This window comes from Mycteria americana, chromosome 3 (assembly GCF_035582795.1).
Source record: "Mycteria americana isolate JAX WOST 10 ecotype Jacksonville Zoo and Gardens chromosome 3, USCA_MyAme_1.0, whole genome shotgun sequence".
NCBI lineage: Eukaryota > Metazoa > Chordata > Aves > Ciconiiformes > Ciconiidae > Mycteria > Mycteria americana.
This window is the reverse complement of record NC_134367.1, coordinates 71658316-71680113: the sequence shown is the minus strand read 5'-3', so window position 1 is coordinate 71680113 and position 21798 is coordinate 71658316. Positions and strand designations below refer to the sequence as shown.

Below are 21798 nucleotides of genomic sequence, written 5' to 3'. Positions count from 1 at the left end.
GCTTGGCCAGTGACTACCTGCTTTTAGACACAACAGCATGCAGGGGTGTAGTGTTATGGTAGTTTTGAGAAGCAGTGTTGCAGCCGTGCGTCTTCGGAATTTATTTGAATGGATGTCAATCCTAGACCGTTGCATTTCTGTAGCACAGAAATGACACACTAAGATGTAAGCAGTTCTCCCCCTGACACACACGCACACGCACGTATCCTAGCAAAAACAGTTTGTGCAGCTAGCTAATTGGTTCTTCATTATCAAATATAATAGCTGGGATAAAAAGCTCAAATTTTGCAGGATGGTGGGGTTTTGTGCCATTGAATATAGTAAAAGTTAATTGCACTTAGAGAATGAAAAAGATTTAATTATGGAACTATTAATTTACATTGTAGTTTTTCAGTGACTCACTAAAGCCAGACAGCAAAACTAGCTGGAATTACTAAAGGTATTTCCTTGCTAAACAGATGAATACAAGGTATCTGTTTAGAACCCTAAGACCTTCTGCCTCAATAACTTCATCCCTGAACAAGTGATGCTAAATATTTCAGCTCTTATGCCAAAAGATAACATCTGGAATGGGATGCCTGGATGAACAAGAACTTTTCAGCTCCCGTGCTGATCTAAAGCGTTGCAAACAGTTCTTGTTTGCTTCATAAGATTTCCAGTAGGGGCAGGAGCAACTGGATTGATGACATCCGCACATATCCAGTGCATTGTTTGTGAGTAGTTTTGTTAAACCCTAAGTCAAACAACACTTAGTTAGTGTTTGAATTTTAACTGCTGGTTGATCTTAGCTTAAAAAGATAACTGAGCATTCAGCACATATATATGTACTAGAGATACTATATTATAAGAAAACCTCATTATTAGCTTGCTGTACTGGCAGTTATCTCACTCCAAAGCAAAAGTCTACTCTGTGGCACAAGAGAAGATAATGGAGCTATAAATTGCCATTGGCTTCATTCATATGAATGAAGTTGCAAATTATTACTGAATGCAGTGCAGAAGTAAAATGTAGGAAGCAAGGTCCACTGTGAGCATAAATTAGCATAACGCCATTGAGTAGAAAGTCAGATGCAATGCACAGAGACAAGGCAAACGAGCTAAAGGTACATGGCATGGCCTAAGAAAGACTCTTCTGTAGTGCTTATATATTTGTATGCCTCTCTATTCCAAAACATGGTTTGATAAGGGATGCTTTTTCTTTAGTCCAGGTGAAGATCATTTCAGAACTCCTGTATTTCAGTTCAAGGGTTGAAGAAAATCTTATATAATTTCCTAGATATTATCATATCCTTCATTAAAGAAAATATGTGGTCTCCATTCCTGGACTCTCACATAGGAATAACCGGTGCAAATTTGGATCTTCTCCCAGACAGCTGTTGCAGCAGATAAATCTATATGATTCTGATTTAAATTCCTCAATTTTGGTGCCTTTTCTCCAGAAATCCATTTGCATTACTTACTTCTTCTCTCTGGCAGGCATGTAGCATTACTAAAGAAGCATACCTATTTCCCAGCCTTCTCTTACTGGAGTTTCTTGAGTCTTACGGAGAGCTTTGAGGTGTTGTGGCCAGTGATGCTAAATGCCCCAGCACCTGTGTCTACTTTTTCTGTCCCTTCCTTTCCTGATTTAATGTCCACACTGACTTTCCTCTGACAGATGAGGCAGACTTTCAGACCCCCATCTGGCAATCCAGGGTATAACATTTCTGCTCTGGCATAACAGAAAATGCAAATGTGACATTTACAGCTTTACCTCTTTTGGTGATAGTATAGAAATATAATCTTCATATATAAGTCTTGCTTTTTCTTCAATAACTTTCTTGTTCTGTTCCTTCTTTAGATCTTCACATGCAAGCCAGAAAAGCAGGTTCTCCTCACTATACTCTGTTCGAAGAAACTCTCTGAAAAGGTTCCTCCCAGCTGGTGTTTTCATCATCTTGTCAAAATTCTGAGCCCAAGACAAAATTTCATCTGCAGTCGGGTTTTGGCTGCAAAAGCAAAGTATCATTACAAATATGCTTCTATTTTTGTAACAGTGTTTTCATACATTCATCCAAAAATTCTCCTTTCAACTGCACTTCAGTCCAGAGCGAAAACTGGAAGCAACAAGGCTTCAGCAGTGACAGGGGAATTTTGTTCACTCTTCACTTATGCATTCATTATCTCAATAGCCCACTAAACGTGTTTAATGTTACGAGACATGCACTTGGCTTTCTACAAGTTTTCTACTAGTGTTGTTAGCCATCAGACTCAAAGACAAAATCCCACAACAGCATTGAATTCCTGCCTCAGCAGTTAAAGGAGATGTGATTTCAGGGAGCTAGCAATAGACTCTCTTTCATGAGGGGTTTAGATGACACCTGATGTCCCTGCCTGCTTCTGATGGTGTTTGCCCAATCACTGGCACACAATTTGGTTCAGGAAGGACAAGAAAAACAAAAGGCTCTTGGCAGCCAAGAGCATACTAATGAGGCCCAACAAAATAGTAATTCAGAGAGCTTTTAAATTAGCATATTTTTCTGTGCTTGTACCTAAGGGTTGCTAAGCTTCCTTCTGTTTGGTGCTATTGACCTGAATGATGATCTATTGGCACAAGATGTGATGGATGTTGCTGGCAAAACTGGAGAGAGAAGAAATGGGAAAAAGTCCTTATTCCCATTTTCTGAAGGAAAGTATTTGTGGCTTGTAACAGTGGATGCACTGGATAAGTGATCAGAAGACTAACTTGCATCACTAATCGATTACCATACCAACAAATAGCTTGGGAAGGTAATACTCCAAGTTACTTAACAACAATTAAATATGGTTTCAAACTTAATTCTGAGTGCTCACCCTCCCCTTCTGGATAGGATCCAAGACAAGAGCTTTACTAGCTGTTGTTAATAGCTTCTGTGTAATCATGTTGCACAATAAGTGATATTTGTCTATATGATTTCTCTTCATGTCCATTTATCAACTCCTACTCTGCATGCAAGGCAGACTGGATGATGGGAAGCTATTTGTGATAGCTTTTTGGCAGTCCAAAAGATCTAATAAATGAGAAAGGGTTTAACATTTAAACTATCCAGCAAAATAATTGTAATCTGAACCAAAAAGTATAAACATACAGATTTGAAGGTGAAAAGTCCTCTCTCTGAGGAGAGTGAAAAGAACCTGCTGAGGTGGATGGAGCTGACAAGCAACCTGTGCTCCCTCGTTGTCTACTGGGAAGCTCTCTTCTTCACTACAGTATTTTGTGGAAACTTCTGACATTGTCCTCTCATAAATGCCCATGAGTAGCAATGAAGACAAAGAGTTGTTTGGGTTGCTTTTACCATCAATCATATCCGCTAGAGTTAAGTTTTAATTTACTTTTTATGGGATTAGAGAATTCAAGGTCACTGACAGGTTAGCATTTTTCCCAACACAATAAACATGGGCACAAGCTTTAGACAGAAATAGCTCAGACTTCCAGTGCGTGTTAGCCCATTTTTCAAGGTGTGTGTTTCCTTGGTTAATCCCAGTGAAACCATAGTCCAAGCTGTTTTATGACAGATAGCCATGTTAAAAATCTCACTGTGAAGTATACTTGTGCCCGTTAGTTTTTCTTCTTGTCTGGATAAACAGAAGAAAATGATCCCACAGGTAGCAGAGGCTTCTTATAGAGACCCACCGGTCTATGGAACCATCCATGCACCTTGCATTCCTCCCCACAGTTCTTCCCCACAAATAAGGAACTGTAAGTAAGCCTGACTTATGAATGTCTCTGCTGGCATTTCATTGTCAGGACAGATTTTGCTTCCTTTTGTATAGAATTTTTTTGAGGAAAAGTAATTAAAAGGACATTGCCGAAGCATAAAACCCAAGGCAATTCTTGATATTAGTTATAGGCAAATTAAAAACATTTACTAGACAACAGTTTGACCAACTTACCATTCTTCTATGACTTGGATACTCTCCATTTTGGTCGTGTGTGTTGGCCTTCCTGCATTGTCTCCTCTATCTTCATTCCTAACAGTGAGGCTGCAATGTAGTACAACACTTTATTTTGTCTAGAGAAAGTTAATTTAAAACAACGACTATAGTAATGCAAACTTTTAAAAGATATAAACCTATGTAAAGTGTCATTTTTCACTCTTGCCCCTAAAATTTTGGAAAGAAATTTTTGATAAGGACTTTTCCCCTTAATTCTGATGAATATTAATTAACAGTTGCTATTAGCATGTGTAATTTTTTACAAGCTCACAGTTTATCCACTGAAAGACGGACACAAACTTAGAGGTCCCTTTTGGAGTGATTTCACTTAGTAAATTGAGAATATTAGTAACAATAAGGGTAGGGGGATAAGAATATCTGAATTGGACATTGATGAGGCTTTGGTGCCCCACGAGTTCTGGATGGTTGTTCATTCTTTATGAACGTTCCCTTTTTTCTCTCCAGGATACGGTGGCAGTAGATGGCTGAGATACAGAACTTAGCATGTGGCAGCTCCTTATGATTTCCTCCTCTGACCTAAATTTGTTTTTCATTCCAAAAAGTAAAACTTACTGGCCTCTCAACAGAAAGGCATCCATTACCCTCATATGACCACAAGCAAGGAAAATAAATACTTCCTTTATGTAAGGATGTTTTTAATTTTTTTCTTCTTTTTTGAGCTGGTAACTAGCATCACTTATTTTTCTGTAAATATCTTTTTAATCAGATGTGCTTTAGTGGTAGCGACTTCCTCAGTGTGTGCTCTCTATGAATGTTCTGGAACATGGTATTGCCAGCAAAGAACAATTCCTGATAACTACTGAAATATAGCACATTTTGAATGACATAAATATTCATATAGGAAACCTGGTGCCAATAATTAAGCTTAAGAAGTGGAACGTAGTAAGGAGATGGAGATTTCCCTTTATCAGGTGTTCCCTACATGTCCAATTGAGAGAAAACAAGCAACCAAGCAAAAAAATTCCCCCCTCCCAATCCCAAGAGAGCTCATATTTTGAATACTGAGTATTCACCATACAGTGATGCTCTCCGTCATCCTAAGTGGCAATATATGAAAATATGTTGGTAGCATAAAGCTTCTCCCTCCCCCACTAATCTGAGTAACTTCTGCTCAGCTCTCAGAAGAAATCCCAGCTTTGAGACATTTTTAGCACAAATAACCTTTCTTGCTAGCCCCTCTGCATTTATGAGTTTCTTCAACTTTTTTCAAGTGTTTGGCAGAGTTAATAGGTGATCTCAAATACTCTTCTGAAAACTGGAAGTTTAAGCTCCCAGGTAAAGCAGAGCACATATTAAGACTTAAACATTACGAAGACGTACACTTTCAAACGAAGCTGTTTGATACTGGTTGCTCCTTCACTTACCTGCCAAGACCTTAGTTCAGGCCCTTGGTCCTGCTTCCCCTGTTACAGCGTAGGAATGCAGCTCCAGTGCTGCTAAGGTGTTAGGGTGTCATCAACTGCTGCAGGAGAAACAACACATCCTGAACTCTGGGGTTGGCAGGTAAAAAGCCTTTCTGTCTCCTCTGACCTGTTGCTCGTCAGTCTATTACAGAGGGAGCGCCCAGGAAAGCCAATGGGAGTTCCGTATACAGGAGGAGAAAAAAAAGGGACCATCCACTTTCTGTCTTGTAATCTTTAAGTCCACACATGTAACTGCTTAGGGTCACCTTGCGTCTGGCCAGAGCACAAAGCTGGGTGAGGGAGAAGCAGGGAAGGCACAAAGCTTCTCTCTCTCCCTCCCTCCCTCCCTCCTTTGCAGTCCATAGGTAGAGCAGCACTTGTCTTCTCTGCTGGGTGCAGCGAACTGAGTGTCCTTTGGTTCCACGGAAGAAGGAAACAGCTTGTGTAGGTTAGGAATGTAACAGGGCGTTCACCCGAGTCCGTCCAAAAGAGAATGAAGCTGCCTGTTTTCTTTCCTCCCATCACATGAGCAGCAGCTAAGCTGTACTGAGATAATTTACTTGTCGGGCAGTAGACACCCAAGGTTTGGATGCTGAGTCTTACTGGAAGTAGAAGGTGACTCATCTGAGAGCAGTTAATCTACATGCTAATTTAATTTGATGTCTGGGATCAAATATTGTTTGTTTTGCTGGTACAAAATCTCTGCTAAACTTAGGAAAACCAACATGGGCTGATGAAGGTGGAATACAGTGAGTAGCGCGTGAAAAAGATAAATAGGAAAACAGACAAGAAAGCCATGTTGACTTCATTGCACTGTTTTATCAAAGGAGTAACAGATAGGCTCTATGCATTTTGATTTTCTACAAGACTACATCTCAGTAAAAAGTTCAGATGGTGGGCCCAGAATGTAGCGTGCAGTTTTCTGGTATCTGTACTAGAGTGACAATGCGAGGTACACACTTGGCCCTAATTCCTTCATCTCACCATTCACAGCTGGAGTTCAATGGCTGAAGTTAGTCAGAATTGCAAAACAGGGAAGACTCCAAAGCAAGAACTGTTATACTTGGTTGGAACAATTTCTCAAGTTTGGGTATTGTATTTAAAACTGTGCTAAATTTAGAATACATCTTGGCCTAAATTCTGCATTATGTTTCCAGTGACGAACACTAGCACTACATTTCAACTTTTATTTATCTACACCTGTCAAGGCTGGAGTTCCATCGGATACATTACTTTTGATATGTTTTTCCTGTGAAAGAAACCATCATTTTTATACAGAAGTACATTCAATTCAGACATGTTCTGTTTTCACTCAAGGAACTGGTTCATGTTTGCTTAGAAAAAAAATTAAATATTTACACATTTGTGACTTCAAAGCTAATTTGAAAGGAGCCTTTAAATAACTCTGATCACAATAACTGATTGCTACCTTTTACCTCAAAATGACAACACTGCATTGTTATTTGCTGTGTTGCTATCTTCAGTTGAAAATACCCTATCTGTTCACATTTCTCTGTGGAATTCAAGCAGTCCTTAGCAGCAAAGGCACCCTGCATACCTGGAGGTGATGTCCGTGATACATTATTCCATCATGGAAGCTAGCTGATTATGTCAGAAGAATTATGCTGTATAGTGTAAAACTAAACAGAGTAAAAGTAACAGCATAAAGATTAACAAAATGATCTTACTTAGTTAAGGCTTTAAGAAGAGGAAATTGCCGATATGCCTTATCAAAAAGTAGTTAAATGAAAGGGAGGTGTTCTAGAGAGGCATCTGATGTAAATTAACATATATGGTGCCATTATTATTTATTAGTTGGAGTACATCCAGCAGATATCTTTAAAATTTAGAGATGTAAATTACCCATGATAAAAGCACAACAAAACTACTAATGCCTTAAAAAGAGAGGGTTTGGGGTGTCTAAAGGCAGAGTTTAAGTGGAAAGCACAAGCACTGGTTTGTTTTCTGTTTCTATGGAATGTTTGTTCTGCCCACTTTTATGCTGATTTTATTGCTCTGGAGAGTGTGGTAAAATGTACTTCAGTAAACCCAAGTGGCCTGAGCTCGATGTACCTTTCAAATATATCTCAGGTCCCTGACTTCTACAAAAATGATAGTTTCTTTAACTACTGCAACAATATTATTATGAGTAATTTCTGTTGGGAGTGAGTGCTTTTCTACTTTGCAACATCACAGACTTTATAAGCAAAAATGTTAATGACCAGGGACTACTTGAAGAAGCATACAAATTGAATGAATTACCACATATAAGGTTAAACTGGTCCAGGTTCCTCGCTGATGTGTTTTCGGAGGAACTACTGGGATTCAGAAAATCAATCTTTATTTATTTAACTACTATTATTTGGCTGTTAATATTCATGTTCAGCAATTAAATAATTGTTCTGTTGAGTAATTACTTAGCTAAATCAGTATTGCAGGCCACTGGTGCATGGTAAGGTAAAAAAGCCAAGCTAATTGGATAAAATCATCAAGAGAGTTGGACTACTTTAAGAGCAAAAATCTCACTGACTCTTCCTCCAGGTTTCCGGCTGGTGGTTTTAGCCTTTTTTTAAAGTTGCTTAGCATCCCTACTGCTGCACTTACCTTCTACTGCCATTAAGAAATTGAAAATCATTTAGAGCTTGGACCTGATCTTTCATTCTCTGTATATCCAGTAAACAAATAGTCTTTAATTGCTCCCCAAGGGCCAGATTCTCATGTACCAGTAGCCTAAATCTGGTGAATCAGTGAAATTTCTGTTATCACTACGGCAAGAAAAGTATGCCATTATGACAGGTGCTAAGATTAATATTCTGCCCATGCATGGCTAATACCAGTTACTATTCACTCAGGTATTTTCTCAGTTATGTGCATCATATGCAGTATATCATCACAGTATTTTGCAATTGTGTCTGGCATTGAAGACAATGTGACGATTAAAGCCTCTTGCCTTAGTGGTGTTTTGTGCGCTGCCATGAAGATAAGGAGTAGAAATCAAACTGGGACACTGTGAACTAGTTGGTAGGCTATTGGGTTGCCATGCAGGAGATCTATGCTCAATTCGTACCTCTTGGCCGAACTTTGTAGATGCTAGGCCCTGCAAGGCAACGATTACATTTTAGGCTGAACCTGTGTATGTCACACAGCAGGGCCACGAGCCCTCTAGCCACCACTGTAACACAAAAGCCTTCCTTATTCCAGCCCAAAGGCCACATGAAGTCAGTTGCACATACATAATCTAAAGGCAGAATTTGGTTTTCAGATGAAAATCAATATTCAGTTAAGATCCTCTGGGTAACAGATGTTCTGACGTGTTTCTTTCACTGATCTACCCTTTGAAAGAGTATATCTCACTGGCACCACTCTTCACCCTATCCTACTCCTAGGAATTTTTATTATCATTGGATCAAGAGACAAAATATTTTTAGGTCATAGGTCCAAAAGCCAAGAAAGACAAACGTCTTTGATGCTTGAGTCCAGCTTCCAGTGCAAGTGAGTTACAGGCTGGACTGCCATAACTTAAATTATGGTGATTTAGTAGATGTAGATTAAGTGGAGGCTTTCTGAAAAAAACACAACTCCCTCCCTCAAAAAACCCACAAGAGATCAAGATTTAATTGTGATTTTAAAATTCCACTGGTAGATGATGAACAGAAACATATTTTTCCTGGTTTTAATTTGGATGCAAGAGAAGTGCATGCCAGTATCTTTTTCATTTTTGATTGTGGTTCAATCTGACCAGACTGTCTTCAATACTGTGGTTCAACAGTCAGTCATTGAAAAATCAGTTGTTTGCACAGCTCTGTTCACAAGTTCACTCCTACATGCTGAGGCAGGCTCTGGTAGAAGTCAGAGATGGATGTGGTCCCCGTATGCTGTATGGTAATGCAACAGACAACTATACCGCACTCTTTAATTTCTTTTACGAAACCAAAGATAAAATTCTTTTCTGACACCTTGTTTTTCTGACAGCTGGAATATTTAAGCCTGACGGCAGTGAAAACTACTCAGGGCTGTGTTTGTTTATGAACAGAGGAGCATGATGATTTTGCTATACTGTACAAAGCAATAATAATGAAAAATAACTGCAATATTGTCATGATCCATTCATAAAGAACAATACAGCTATGTTAATCTCAAAATCCCTTAAAGTCTAGTCAGTAATGCTATCTTCTATCTCCCTTTTAATGGCACAAAAATAGGCATCCATGAGAATGAAATGTTACATGAACAATATTATCCAAGGATAACTTTTTTTTTTAAGCTGAGTAAAGGGTAAAAAACCTGCTTCTATCCAAGTCAGGAAAAGAATTCACTTTTGTTACAATAAGTGAATAACACCCAGAATAACTATTCTAAGAAAAACTAGAGCTAGAGTCATGATTTTTATGAAGAAGTGATGCCTTGCACTACATATTTTCATAGGCTCGGATAAACTTGCGTTATATCCTTCAGGCCCCTGGCTGTATTAGAGAGAAAGGGGATGCATCAGCTATCAAAGCCATGCGTTGTGGTCTCTTATCTCTGACCTCTGAGAATTTATCTCCTTGTAAGAACAGCAAGACAGACTAAAGCACTTAGACCGTTGTAGTAATACCAGTATATGCAAAGCATAGAAGTGCAGAGCAAACTTCAGCCAAATTAGTGGCACTAAATGAATTCTAGAGCGGAGGCTTGCGTGGACCCCTGGAGGTGTGCAAGGCCAGCATAAGTGATATGCAGTTCATCCACAGAAAGACATGAAACAGTAAAAGTTGCAAACTGGGCATTTCCATATGTCTGCATTGGTTGTCTGTGAGAAACTTTGGAGGGGAACGGTGGTCAAGAGCCTTTGGAGTAATTTACTTAAATTGATCAGAATCTGGTCTTAACTCAGTCAGCAGAACATGATAATTTTTGCTCCAAAGAAGAAAGAGATCAAAATAATGTGAAGGATTTTTTTTTTTTTAATTAGTGTCCATCCTAGTTCTTTAATGAGATAAGGTTTACAGATCTCCAGTGAATTCAGTAAAGAAATGTCGGATGTAAAACTTTATACTGAAAACAAGTTTGAATTTTAGTGAAAAAACCCTACATCCTCCTCTGAGTAAAAAATGAGTTGTCTTGCGCTTAAAACTAAATGATGGAGATTGTGTTTAGTAGACTGACACAGGAAAGCAGTCTTGGGGAAAAGCCAACAATTACCATAAGGCTATAATCAGCCTACTTGGCAGTGTCCACTGAAACTATAAACTCCTTTCAAAAAGTCCAGGTACCTGTGGTGCTAAGTTTCCTGAGTGCCAGAGTTACATTTGCCTTAGGTGAAAAGATGGTGCAAGAGACATGTATAATCCAAATTGTTTTTAAAAGAAAAAACCAAACAAGCATGGACTCTAGCTTGGACTCAGCTGTTTTAGAGTGAAAAAAAATATGTGTTTGCAAGGAGAATTTATAAACTTGAGGTCTGATTCTGCAAGCCTTACCTCATGTAAGAAAAAATCCAAACTAATATTTTGTTTGTTTGTTTATTTTTAAATAATGCAAGTATTTGCAAGGTTAGCATACTGGAGATTTTGTATTACAGCTAAAAACCATCCAGTATTTCAAAGCTTCAGATGGTGGAAGGAATGTGGAGTCACAGACCTCCCAGCTCTTTCTTCAGCTTACACTGTGGTCTCATCGTTTTGACCTGTAACCATAAAAGCTGCAGTGATAACTGGCCTTTTTATTTTTTCTCATAGGTCACAAAAAGTAAAATAAAAATTAAACAAATGATAAAACCAGATGCTTTTTCTCTTCCAATGACTAGAAAACATTAAATTTCTTCTTTTCCAATTTTCCTTGGTGGCATTTTTTCCCCTCAGTTCAGTTTGCTGTGTTGTCGTGTGCTGTACTTCAGATTTTTTCCCTTTTTTCCATCTCTTTGTTTGAAGAGCATACAGCTGAGAAACCGTCTGTAACAGACGGTTGGGCACTTGTGTGTGCCGTGAATGTGCTTTCAACTGAAAAGCTTAGGGTCTGCTCAGGATCCAGTAATAGTAAATGCAGGCAGACTTCTGGCTCCCATATGCACCTTTCTGCATACCATAAATCCTGTGGGCCAAGGGGGAGCTCAAGGTGGAAATTTTCTCATCTGATTTTTGCTACCCAGGATGGGTGCAGAAGGTGTTTCACAGGCCCTTCCACTGGGGTTCTGTAGAGAATGCAGCTGACTGGACCTGAGTTTGTGTTCCACACAGATTTGGCAGTTAAAGATAATTTACTTCTGAATTGGTTTATCCACAAAATAGTGTTTGTGGAAAAGATTAAGATTAATTAAATTTCATAATTTGTTTTGATGATTTTAAAAATAATTATCGTTACATTTTAAAATGAAATAATCAGTTGTCTTGGTTTCATTCATTGTTAGTAACCATTATTCTAACTAGTCTTTTGTAAGTAATTCTAGTTAATGTGATCAAATAATAGATTTAAATGAAATACTGTGCTTAACTTTAAAGAGCTCTTTAGAAAAATTACATTCTGTCATAGTAGATGTTTTTCCCAGTAAGCTTTCTGATTACAAGAAAAGAGATTTTCTAATAAGAAAATAGTTCATCAGGGAATCCAGCAACTATAACTCTTGACTTCATGATACCTGGAGTTTATTAGAACCTCATCTCCCAGAGTCCTGCAAACACTTAGCAGCCTCACCTTTCACTCAGAATCACGTTTATACTAAGAACTATGGAGAGAAGCTTGAAGAGCAATGCCTTACAGCATCAAAATCCTAAAGCATAGCAAAACCTGCATTCGTTTTCTGGGTTATTTTGAAGTATCCTCGCTTCCCTAAACCAGTCTTGAGATTTCCAGAAGAGTGGCATTGACAGTATGGCTGAGGAGTGTGTGGACACAGGAATAAAGAGATGTGGTCAAGACCCCCTGTGCCTGCGCACAGGTATCTTGGCCTGTTCACTGCCATATTTCTGGCACCTCCACTGGAGCAGCAATCCAGGGGTGACTGAAGGAATCGCTGACAATCCTCCTGTCTTTGTTCCATAATGCTGCTCTTGCAGTGCTATTTGGACTTTTCTGTGTGAAGGAATAGCTTTTAGCCCTGTGAGATATTTGAGAGTTTAGAAGGAAATACACTTAAAAACACTACGGATGAATAGGGTCCTACCTTTCTTCCTTGTGAACACCTGGACTGAGGTCTGTGAATTCTTTTGTTCAAAGGCTTATGATAAGGCCAGCTCATCATTGTTCAGAGTTGTGAATTTCCCCATGAAAAATAAGAAACTTCTCAGTTCATCTGAGATTGTATGTTCTGCCATACTTCGACGGGGGGGGGAGAGCAGGCTGAATTCCTTACTGCTTTTCAGTTGCAGTGCTTTCTTAATACTGTGCTGGATTCAGCGTAATTGGTCAAAGTCATTACAGATTCAACTATAAACCATAAAAGAAAAAGGAGATTGGCGGAAATTAAGGTTTAAGATATCTGGAGCATCTCAGGCTATTAAGGTCTAGTCAGTTAAGACATTTAGCTCTCTCCTGATAGTCTTACTTATGTTGTGCTACTCCTCAGCTTGAGTAAAAGCAGAATTGAACCCAAGTGATCTAGTGCTTAAGAGTATAATCATCTCTCTGTTAATGGGAAGTCTTGGCCAAGATTCTGGGGTTTATGTAAGATCATTATATAAGGTTATTAAATTGCATCCCACATGCCACTGTGAAGGTAGATCATCCTTACTGAAATATGAATGCTAAGCTACAGTAAGTCATAGAGGGATGTGCTCAGTAAAGCAAGTACCTAAAAAGGTTTTAGCAAATCTGCAGTGTTCCACTCTATTCCCTTTCCTGTATATTTAACGATTTAAAATGGCATAGATCTAAAATCTGGTAACCTTTTCTGTTCATAAGGGACAGTTGGACTAACAGTCTCTTTTTAAAGCCATAAGTTATATTCTTCTGCTGTATTTTCCATAAAAGTTGAATTCAGTATACATTTGGCAGGCAAGCTTTCAAATGTGTCCAAACTGTGCATTTTCCTTTTGGACCCCATGAAGAATTTGAAAGCAAAGCCTTGTAGAATCAAAAATCCACGTGTCAATACATCTCCCACCATAGATTGCTATTTGCAGTGTGATCTTTGATGTAATTTTTATATTGATTCTTTCTCCTTTTAGAAAATGTTCAGAATCGGATTGGTAGTGGAAAAACTAACCTGCTGGAAACCCCCTGACAAATGGAACATTCTCCTAAAATACCCAAAAATATGTCCAGAAATGTTTTGCAAAAATTTAAGATCTGAGTTCAGTCTTTGCCAAGGTGAACACAGAATCACAGAAACACAGAATGGTTGAGGTTGGAAGGGACAGAGCTCTGGAGGTCATCTTGTCCACCCTCCCTGCTCAAGCAGAGCCACCTAGAGCAGGCTGCCTAGGATCATGTCCAGATGGCTTCTGCATATCTCTAAGGATGGAGACTCCACAACCTCCCTGGGCGACCTGTGCCAGTGCTCAGTCACCCTCACAGTAAGAACATGTTTCCTGATGTTCAGAGGGAACCTCCTGTGTTTCAGCTTGTGCCCACTGCCTCTGGTCCTGCCACTGGGCACCAGTGAAAAGAGCCTGGCTCCATCTTCTTCACACCCTCCCTTCAGGTATTTATACACATTGATGAGATCCCCCTGAGCCTTCTCTTCTCCAGGAGGAACAGTCCCAGCTCTCTCAGTCTTTCCTCATAGGAGAGATGCTCCAGTCCCCTAATCATTTTAGTGGCCCTTTGCTGGAGTCTCTCCAGTGTGTCCAGGTCTCTTGCAATGAAGAGCTCAGAACTGGACACAGGACTCCAGGTGTGGCCACCAGTGCCACAACCAACACGTTTACTACAATCATATTTAAAGAAAGACTGCGATTGAAGAGTATTTTGGGGGGCTACTTAAAAAAATGTAATATTTACACTTCAGGATGACTTCAGGGAGGAGGCAAATGCTCTCAAGGTCAATGCAGGCTAAAAGGTACGTGAAAGGAGACTGTTCCTTTTAATGGACAGCCTTGCTGAACTTGCTTTCCTCCTCTGTTCTTGTGTGACTGATTTAAGCTACCTAGCTACAGATATTGCAGCTCAGCAGGCATCCAGAGGCAGATGGAAACTACCAGTGTGCACTGTACTTGAACTTCTGCAATAAAGGACAGTATCTCCCTCAAACTTAGACTAGCACTGAGCAAAAGTTGTAACTGTGCAAGAGAGGAAAGAACTAGTGATTTAAAGCAATCTGACTTTCCTGAACTGTCCTTTTTCTCAAATGTATTTTGTTCTTCTGAAAATCTGTAAGAAAATATGCTTTCTGCTGGATTCTACTTTAGAGAGATTATATTACTTTTACATAATGATAGCCACACCAGGAGCTATTACAACTTTTGGAAACTTTTAGTCCTTTCTAGGATAAATTTTTGAGATTTTTGTTCTCAGAGGTGGAATGTAATTACTGTATAGGTAAGAAATCCATGGCTTGCCAAAGTTTACTTGCCAATGATTCCTAATGGAGTTACTCTAGCTTTGTTTCATTACTGTAGAGCTGGTTTCTGCTTTAGGCAAGATTCAACTCAAGTGTGTATTTCTCTTGTCAGGTCACCCAACAGATCACTAGTCTGGCTGCCAGCTTCATTCCTTCCTTCAGAATAATATTACCATTCATATTCCATCTTGTACAATGGATGTATCTAATTACTAGACAATCCGCAGTGTCCTTACTCCTGGCTACAGCTATTTTGCAAGCAATTCCTTCATATATTTGAGACAATTAGAAGTGGCAGTTATCTAGTGTTCAAAGAAATAGAAATTGTATTCTTTGAAAGGGTAACTGGATGAATAAAAGTCCTCCAATCCACTAGCAAGCAAGCCTAATGGTCTCAATTAATTCTGATAAATAGGCCCAGTCTCAGTTTCTGTAGTGGCTTTTTTTATAATGCTTGTTTTGCAGAGATGAAAATAGCAGCAACAGTAAAGAATTGAGCCTGATTAGGGTCACTCCTTTGATTCCACAGATTTAGTTGCAGTTTCCAAATGGGAAGAGATGCCTGGGAACATTCATACTAAACTCACATTTTTTCTTTTCATAAGGTATAGTAAAGTTCTTCAGTTAAAGAGGGCTTTATCTATTTGTAAAGTATAATTCCTACCATGATGTTTATGAACACCGTATTTTATGAAATTAGCCTGGACCAAACTCGTTTACGCTTATCCACATTACAATCAAATAAGATGGGGCATCTTCCACTTAACATCTATCCAACTAACAAACAGGATTGAGAACCGCCATGCCAGTCTGTGTATACTACAGGCATCTGTTTTGATGGATGTCAACAGGAACTGAATACATCCATTGCTCCATAGGATGTGCTCAGCATCTGCCAGTATCAGGCCCTCAGTCAGCTACTTCAGAAGAGCCAGAGTTGCAATCTAGACAAATATGTGTGCTATGGAATTATTAAGGGTGACTAGACAAGATTCGCATCTCCTTTGCCTTTCTGCCTCACATAATGAATGTCTGACCCACTTTTCTAGTAAGAGGATCTCCATCTTATAAGTGTTATCTACTAGGGGTGCAGACTCATTTCCATGATACATTCTCTCATTTTTTCTCTTAAAAGCGCTAGACATTTATTCCTGTTTTAACTGACATTTTAAACCGATTTGGAATGATACATGGTTAAAAAATAAACCTTTGTAAGATGGAAATTTTGCTGCTAACAGATTTAAGTAGCCTATTTTTTTTTTCCCTTTTGGCTTGGAACTACAGACTGCATTTATTCTTGCAGATGAAATGGGCTGGGAGAGTCCTCTGGCCCTGAGGCTGACTGGCACCATGTAGCCCCAGTCCATAAAGCCCATACCCAAAACAGGGTTTCTGCACCTGCGACAGGTCATTGCCTGGGACTGTGCACTTTGGCACTGGCCAGAACTCTGCCAGGGAGTTAACGCTTGCTAACAATTTAACTCTACGGCTGATTGCTTAAGCCCATATTACACCCTGGCCCTGTTTAGTTTTGTCGTGGTTTAGCCCCAGCCGGCAGCTAAGCACCACGCAGCCGCTCGCTCACTCCCCCCCGGTGGGATGGGGGAGAGAATCGGAAGAGCAAAAGCAAGAAAACTCGAGGGTTGAGATAAAGACAGTTTAATAGGGAAAGCAAAAGCCACGCACGCAAGCAAAGCAGAACAAGGCATTCATTCACTGCTTCCCATGGGCAGGCAGGTGTTCAGCCATCTCCAGGAAAGCAGGGCTCCACTACACGTAACGGTGACTTGGGAAGACAAACGCCATCACTCCGAACGTCCCCCCTTCCTTCTTCTTCCCCAGCTTTATATACTGAGCATGACGCCATATGGTATGGAATAGCCCTTTGGCCAGTTTGGATCAACTCTCCTGGCTGTGTCCCCTCCCAGCTTCTTCTGCACCTGGCAGAGCATGGGGAGCTGAAAAGTCCTTGCCTAGTGCAGCAACAACTAAAACATCTCTGTATTATCAACACTGTTCTCGGCACAAATCCAAAACATAGCCCCATACCAGCCACTATAAAGAAAATTAACTCTATCTCAACTGAAACCAGGACAAGTTTACTAGTATAGACACAGCCAATGTGTTTAATTTGGATAAGATTTTTTGTTGTTGTTTTTGAATGTTAAATATTTAAGTTTTTATTGTACTCCATGATGAATAAAGTTTGCAAGGCTGCCTTCGTGCCTTTAAAATGACACCATCTATCAACATGCCTTACTTCAGCTTACATTTTGATCTCAGACCCATTTTGATCTTTCACACACTTCTCCATTTCTGTGTTTTTCCACAGACTCCTGAGTTAATGCATCTATGTGTAAATACATGACTGTCAAATTCGTAATAAGGAAATGAAAAAACAGCCCAAACCCTATCGGGGGAGATTTCAAAGGCTCCAGCCTCCTGACAGCTGAAGATCACAGCGTAAACTGGACTCGGGCATCCTCAGCACTCTTGGTTTTTTGTTTTTTTTTTCTTTTTTCCACAGCAAGTCAAGCTGTGCGCTGGTGACAGAAAATCTGTCATGACATTACGAATCTTCCTTCAGCTACTGTTCTGCAGACACCAAGCCGAATAGCATTTTGGCACAGGCAGGTGGGAAACGGGCATGAGTGGTGAGGGAGAGCCAAGATGCTGATGCTCTGAAGCAATCCATCTCTTAAACAGCCTCTGAGGAGACATCAAGCTGCTTTACCCCAGTGGAGGTGATTCTGCCATTGCTTTCTCTCCCTCCAGTCTCCTCAAGAGCAGCTGTCCCTGAATACTCTCTGTGTGCTGCGCCAGGGCAGAATCAAGATCATTTTCTAAAGTTAACTAGAATTAGTCTGCTATCTCCTTCTAAGGAGCTACCGTCAGCATCTTATGTGTGGCTGAATTAGAATGAGCCTTGTATAATCCCAAATCCCTTCTGAGCATGTATTTATTCTTCAATTTAGGAGGATTGCAGTTCTGTTGGTTTTTTTTTTTTTTGCATTCCAGTTTTCTTTACAGAATTGTTTGCTTGAAATAGGACTATTTTCTGCAGTTAGACTGATGAGAGTTTCTTATCTTGGCAGTATTATACACATAGGAATCTATGCATTTGGTCTGTGAAGCTTCAGAAGCATTTATTAAAAATTTGCTAATATATTATGTTTATGTTCTACCCATTCTCTAACCTGCTTGTGTTATCACAGATGGGTAAAAATGTCAGTAAATCTGTTCCTCAAAATGAAATGAACTTTCAAAGTTTAAAATATTAAGGATAAAATCCTGATACTAGGAAAGCTTGGCCCAGAGATCCCAGGGCTGGTTTTGATGTTAATGAGGATTCTACCACTGGCTTGTAATCAAAGTTAACAGACTGGCTGCCTAAGAAGCTATTGCTTCACTCTTCACATTAGACTTCTATTTTATTATGGTGAGGAACAAGTTTAGCGCATACCTTTGCAAATAGAAACATTTATCAGTTTACCTGGAGTTAGACTTAGTTTACAGTGTCAAAGGCTTTTTCAAACCAGAGTTCTTAGTTGAAAATTAATTTAAAATTATTTACGTATGCTGAATGTCTGCGTAGTGTCTTGTGTATCTTTGTGCTTCCACCATGATTTCATGGTAGGCCAGCAGTGCCTTAGTGACTACCCCTTTGCAGACACTTGCCGAAATAAATGCAGTGTGTAGCTTACAGCTTTCTCCTAGAGAACTGCACAGTTTTGATCTACTTTGCATGTCCCAGAAAGCAATGACCTGCACCAAAGCCGCTTCTGCATGGCAAATGACCTGTGGAAACACGTTGCTGCTGTGGGGCTCACAGTTCCTGCCCCTGCTCCAAGGCTGCGCAAGACCTTGTGCTTCTACAGGGCTTTGGAGGTAGGTGGCAGGGGGCTGAGAAGAAGAGAGGAGGGAGATAAAAGGTGGTGGATGAGCTTGGAAATAGGGATTTCTGGGCTACTTTTTGATGAGGGGAGATGAGATGTACTTGATTAATTTAGAATAGGGCTCCACAGTGACCAAGGCAGGCTCTCATGAGATTTAATGGGTTAACTTTAAGCTTTCTTTAGTTGTTTTTACATTAAATTTTGCTTTCGGTAAATTTTATTTCTATAGTCCTTTTGGTTTGCCAGTAATGTTTTGATTTCCTGTATTTGCATCTTACTCTTTAGAAGTAGATGCAGGAAAAATGATGGAGAAGTAGTTCGCTGCAGTTAGTATACCTGAGACCTCATCTAGCATACCTTTGCACCTTGTGGCATCATTTATGTAGAAGAAATGTGCTCCCCTCTTTCAAACAGCAGCATTTCACATCTGCTTCACGGGGAGGTGCAGGAAGTGGTCAAGGCTGCCTTTACTCGCCACCTGTGGAGCTCTGGGATAAGCCGTGTATTGAATCACGTCTGAGGTATATTTGTGTTCTGGCTCAAGGAGAGAGCAGACTTCCAGGAATTATTAGGCTACCACTGACAATCTGGCCCAGTGTCCCAGAAGGGCGCAAGCCCAGAGGTTGGCAAGTCAGGCTCTGGTGCCCTGGGAGAGTTGTGTAAACAAGCATGCACAGAGCCACCTGTCCCCAGCCCACCCTGAGGACCTAAACATCCATAAATCTCCAGCAAAATCACTTGCCTTGTCTGAATTACAAAGCAGAGTGAGCCTACTAAATATCATACCCATTAGGAAGACAGGCTTCTCCCCTCTCATTTTTTTAACTTTAGAGATCATCCCTTTCTTTTGCTTCAAAGGGAAAAGAAATGCTTTACTTGGGTATTATTTAATAAGTACTGTTAACATAACTTACAAAAGTATGAAAAAAATACTTGACAAGCTATTTATTTTTAGAGTGTCTTCTGCTTGTTTTTCCAAATGCTGAGAATTTAAATTTCTTATTTTAAGTAGCTCAGGGAACCTTGTGAGGCCCATTTCTGAGGACTAAGTATTTAAATCCTTACCCCACACTCACCCCATGGTGCATTCCAGTGACAACAGGAATGTCTGCTGGGCAGCTTTCTCTCATGGCCTCAGCCCTGAGGATATGTGGACTTAAAGACAAGGTGATTTAAGACTGATTTCCTAGAATATCACATTCGGTAGCTTGTGTGACAGGTCTTATATTTAAAGCTGGATTTTATCCAGCTTTAAATTCTACCTGTCAGAAGAACTGGTGCTCCTTTCCTAAGAAAGCACCAGTGCTGCCCATTGCACTGTGATGATACCCATGATACTATCCCATAGATGCATAAAGCACGAGTTCCCGTGCTAGCTAAGCCTACTAGCCCTCAGAATAAATCATTCGCCAGGAAGGAGAGGGAATGTTTTCATCTTTGACCTCTGCAACAGCAAGTGATAAAAACATAAGGAAGTCCTGTGATGTTTTAAAGTATAAAAAGGCTCAGAATGGAACATCTTTTCCCATTAAAGATTTTTAAAAATATCACCTTTTATTTCAGTAAAATACAGTAGCCTGCACTTCTGTATACTGCACTAGAGTACAATAATTTTCCCAATGCACTTTTCCATGTTTGCTTTTCTCAGGAGTGATGTTTTGAAAAGGTAAAATGCAGAGAGTTGACTACATCTGTTTCATATGTGTTGTCCTATGTGTTCAGGGAGGAAAAGAAGAATTAAAAAATTAGGTTTGTAAAAAAAAGAAAATCGAAAGCCAAAAATATTTTTCAAAATTACTTCTTTTGTTTTGAAGATAAAGATTTGCTTTTCTTGCTGAAAGCTTTAACAAAATCCTGGAGCCTGGGTGACTCTTTTTGTACCAGCCAACCTCTAGTCTACTCCTAGTATAAAAGTTCTGCGGCAGACAGGCATGGGAAGCAGAATATGGATTTTGTTTTCCACATATTTCAGAACATGTGGCTACAATTTATTGCATTACATTGTTTCTTGTTTCCATCCTTTCTTTTCTTCCCTCTCCTCCAAACTTTCTACCATAGTTAAATAAGATAAAGCAGCCATGACTATGACCCCCAGGGATTATCTTTTGTAGAGTCATGCAAAGCTTAGACACAATTTTTCGACGGCAAACACTGAATATGCCGGAAAAAAGTATTCATCTCAAAGTACTAGAGAGGTGGGAAGTGCAAAAAAAATTGGTTTGGTTTGTTTCTTTCATTTAGAGTACCATGCACACTATCTGTATGTTAGGAGGAGGAAAATGTTGAAAATTGTCCTTAGAACTGTATCTGTCATCTCATATTCATGGCAAAAGTGACAGAAATATCTTCTTGTAGGCCCAAGTCAACTGCTAAGACCATGCAAGGAAAATGTTCCCTTTAATAAAGAAAAATATTTGTGTAACAAGGTCATGAGGAAGAAGTTTCAGACGTAACTCACACCAGTCATAGGCAAGTTGTAAGAACTGGAGGAGAGAGGTTTCTTGCCAAGAGCAACTCTTGTTTACTGCCAAGCTGGCAAACACCCTATCTTCCTTGGCATCTCTTGGGTGTGGGAAACTAGTCATGGAAGGGTCACAAGAAATCAAATGGCAGGCATAGCTTTTGTACAGGGCACAGCTCAGAGCTGCTGGACATGTGAGTCCCTTTCCCTCTTCCACACGAGTCTTCAGCAGTTGTTTTAATGGTTCCCTTTAAGGTAAAGGCCTTACAGCTCTCACGTTTGAATCAAGCTACAGAACCAAGTGAAGTGGTGTGATCATCTTCACTTATCCCCTGCAAGCCTTTCCATGTCCCTCAGACTCCTGTACTGCTGAGGTCTCTTGCAGGGCAGATGTTAGATGCTTTCTGAGCCTTCTGCGTGTGGTAAAAGGAGAGGGATTATCAGGCACCAGTGTTCCACAGCTTTAAAATTCCCTGAGCGCCTTACGAAACGAAGAGAGGATGAAAAGATAGGACTCCTGCTCTGGGTGGGAGACAAAAGAGGAACCAAAACAAAATTGGCAGAATAGCCAACCTCCCTGTGCTA

General features: G+C 39.9%; 1 protein-coding gene across 3 annotated transcripts in view; it reads right to left on the bottom strand.

Moving 5' to 3' along the window:
• The window catches only part of RGS17 (regulator of G protein signaling 17), a 71718-nt gene that overhangs the window by 2833 nt on the left and 47087 nt on the right, over nt 1–21798 (bottom strand). For 2 of the 3 annotated variants that reach the window (XM_075498961.1, XM_075498962.1), the window contains exons 3-4: nt 3913–4002; nt 1754–1988 (exon numbers count right to left, since the gene is read on the bottom strand). In XM_075498961.1, the coding sequence (XP_075355076.1) occupies nt 1754–1988; nt 3913–4002 (325 nt within the window). The remainder of the gene's footprint in view (nt 1–1753; nt 1989–3912; nt 4003–21798) is intronic. The other variant, XM_075498963.1, reaches the window with a different exon arrangement.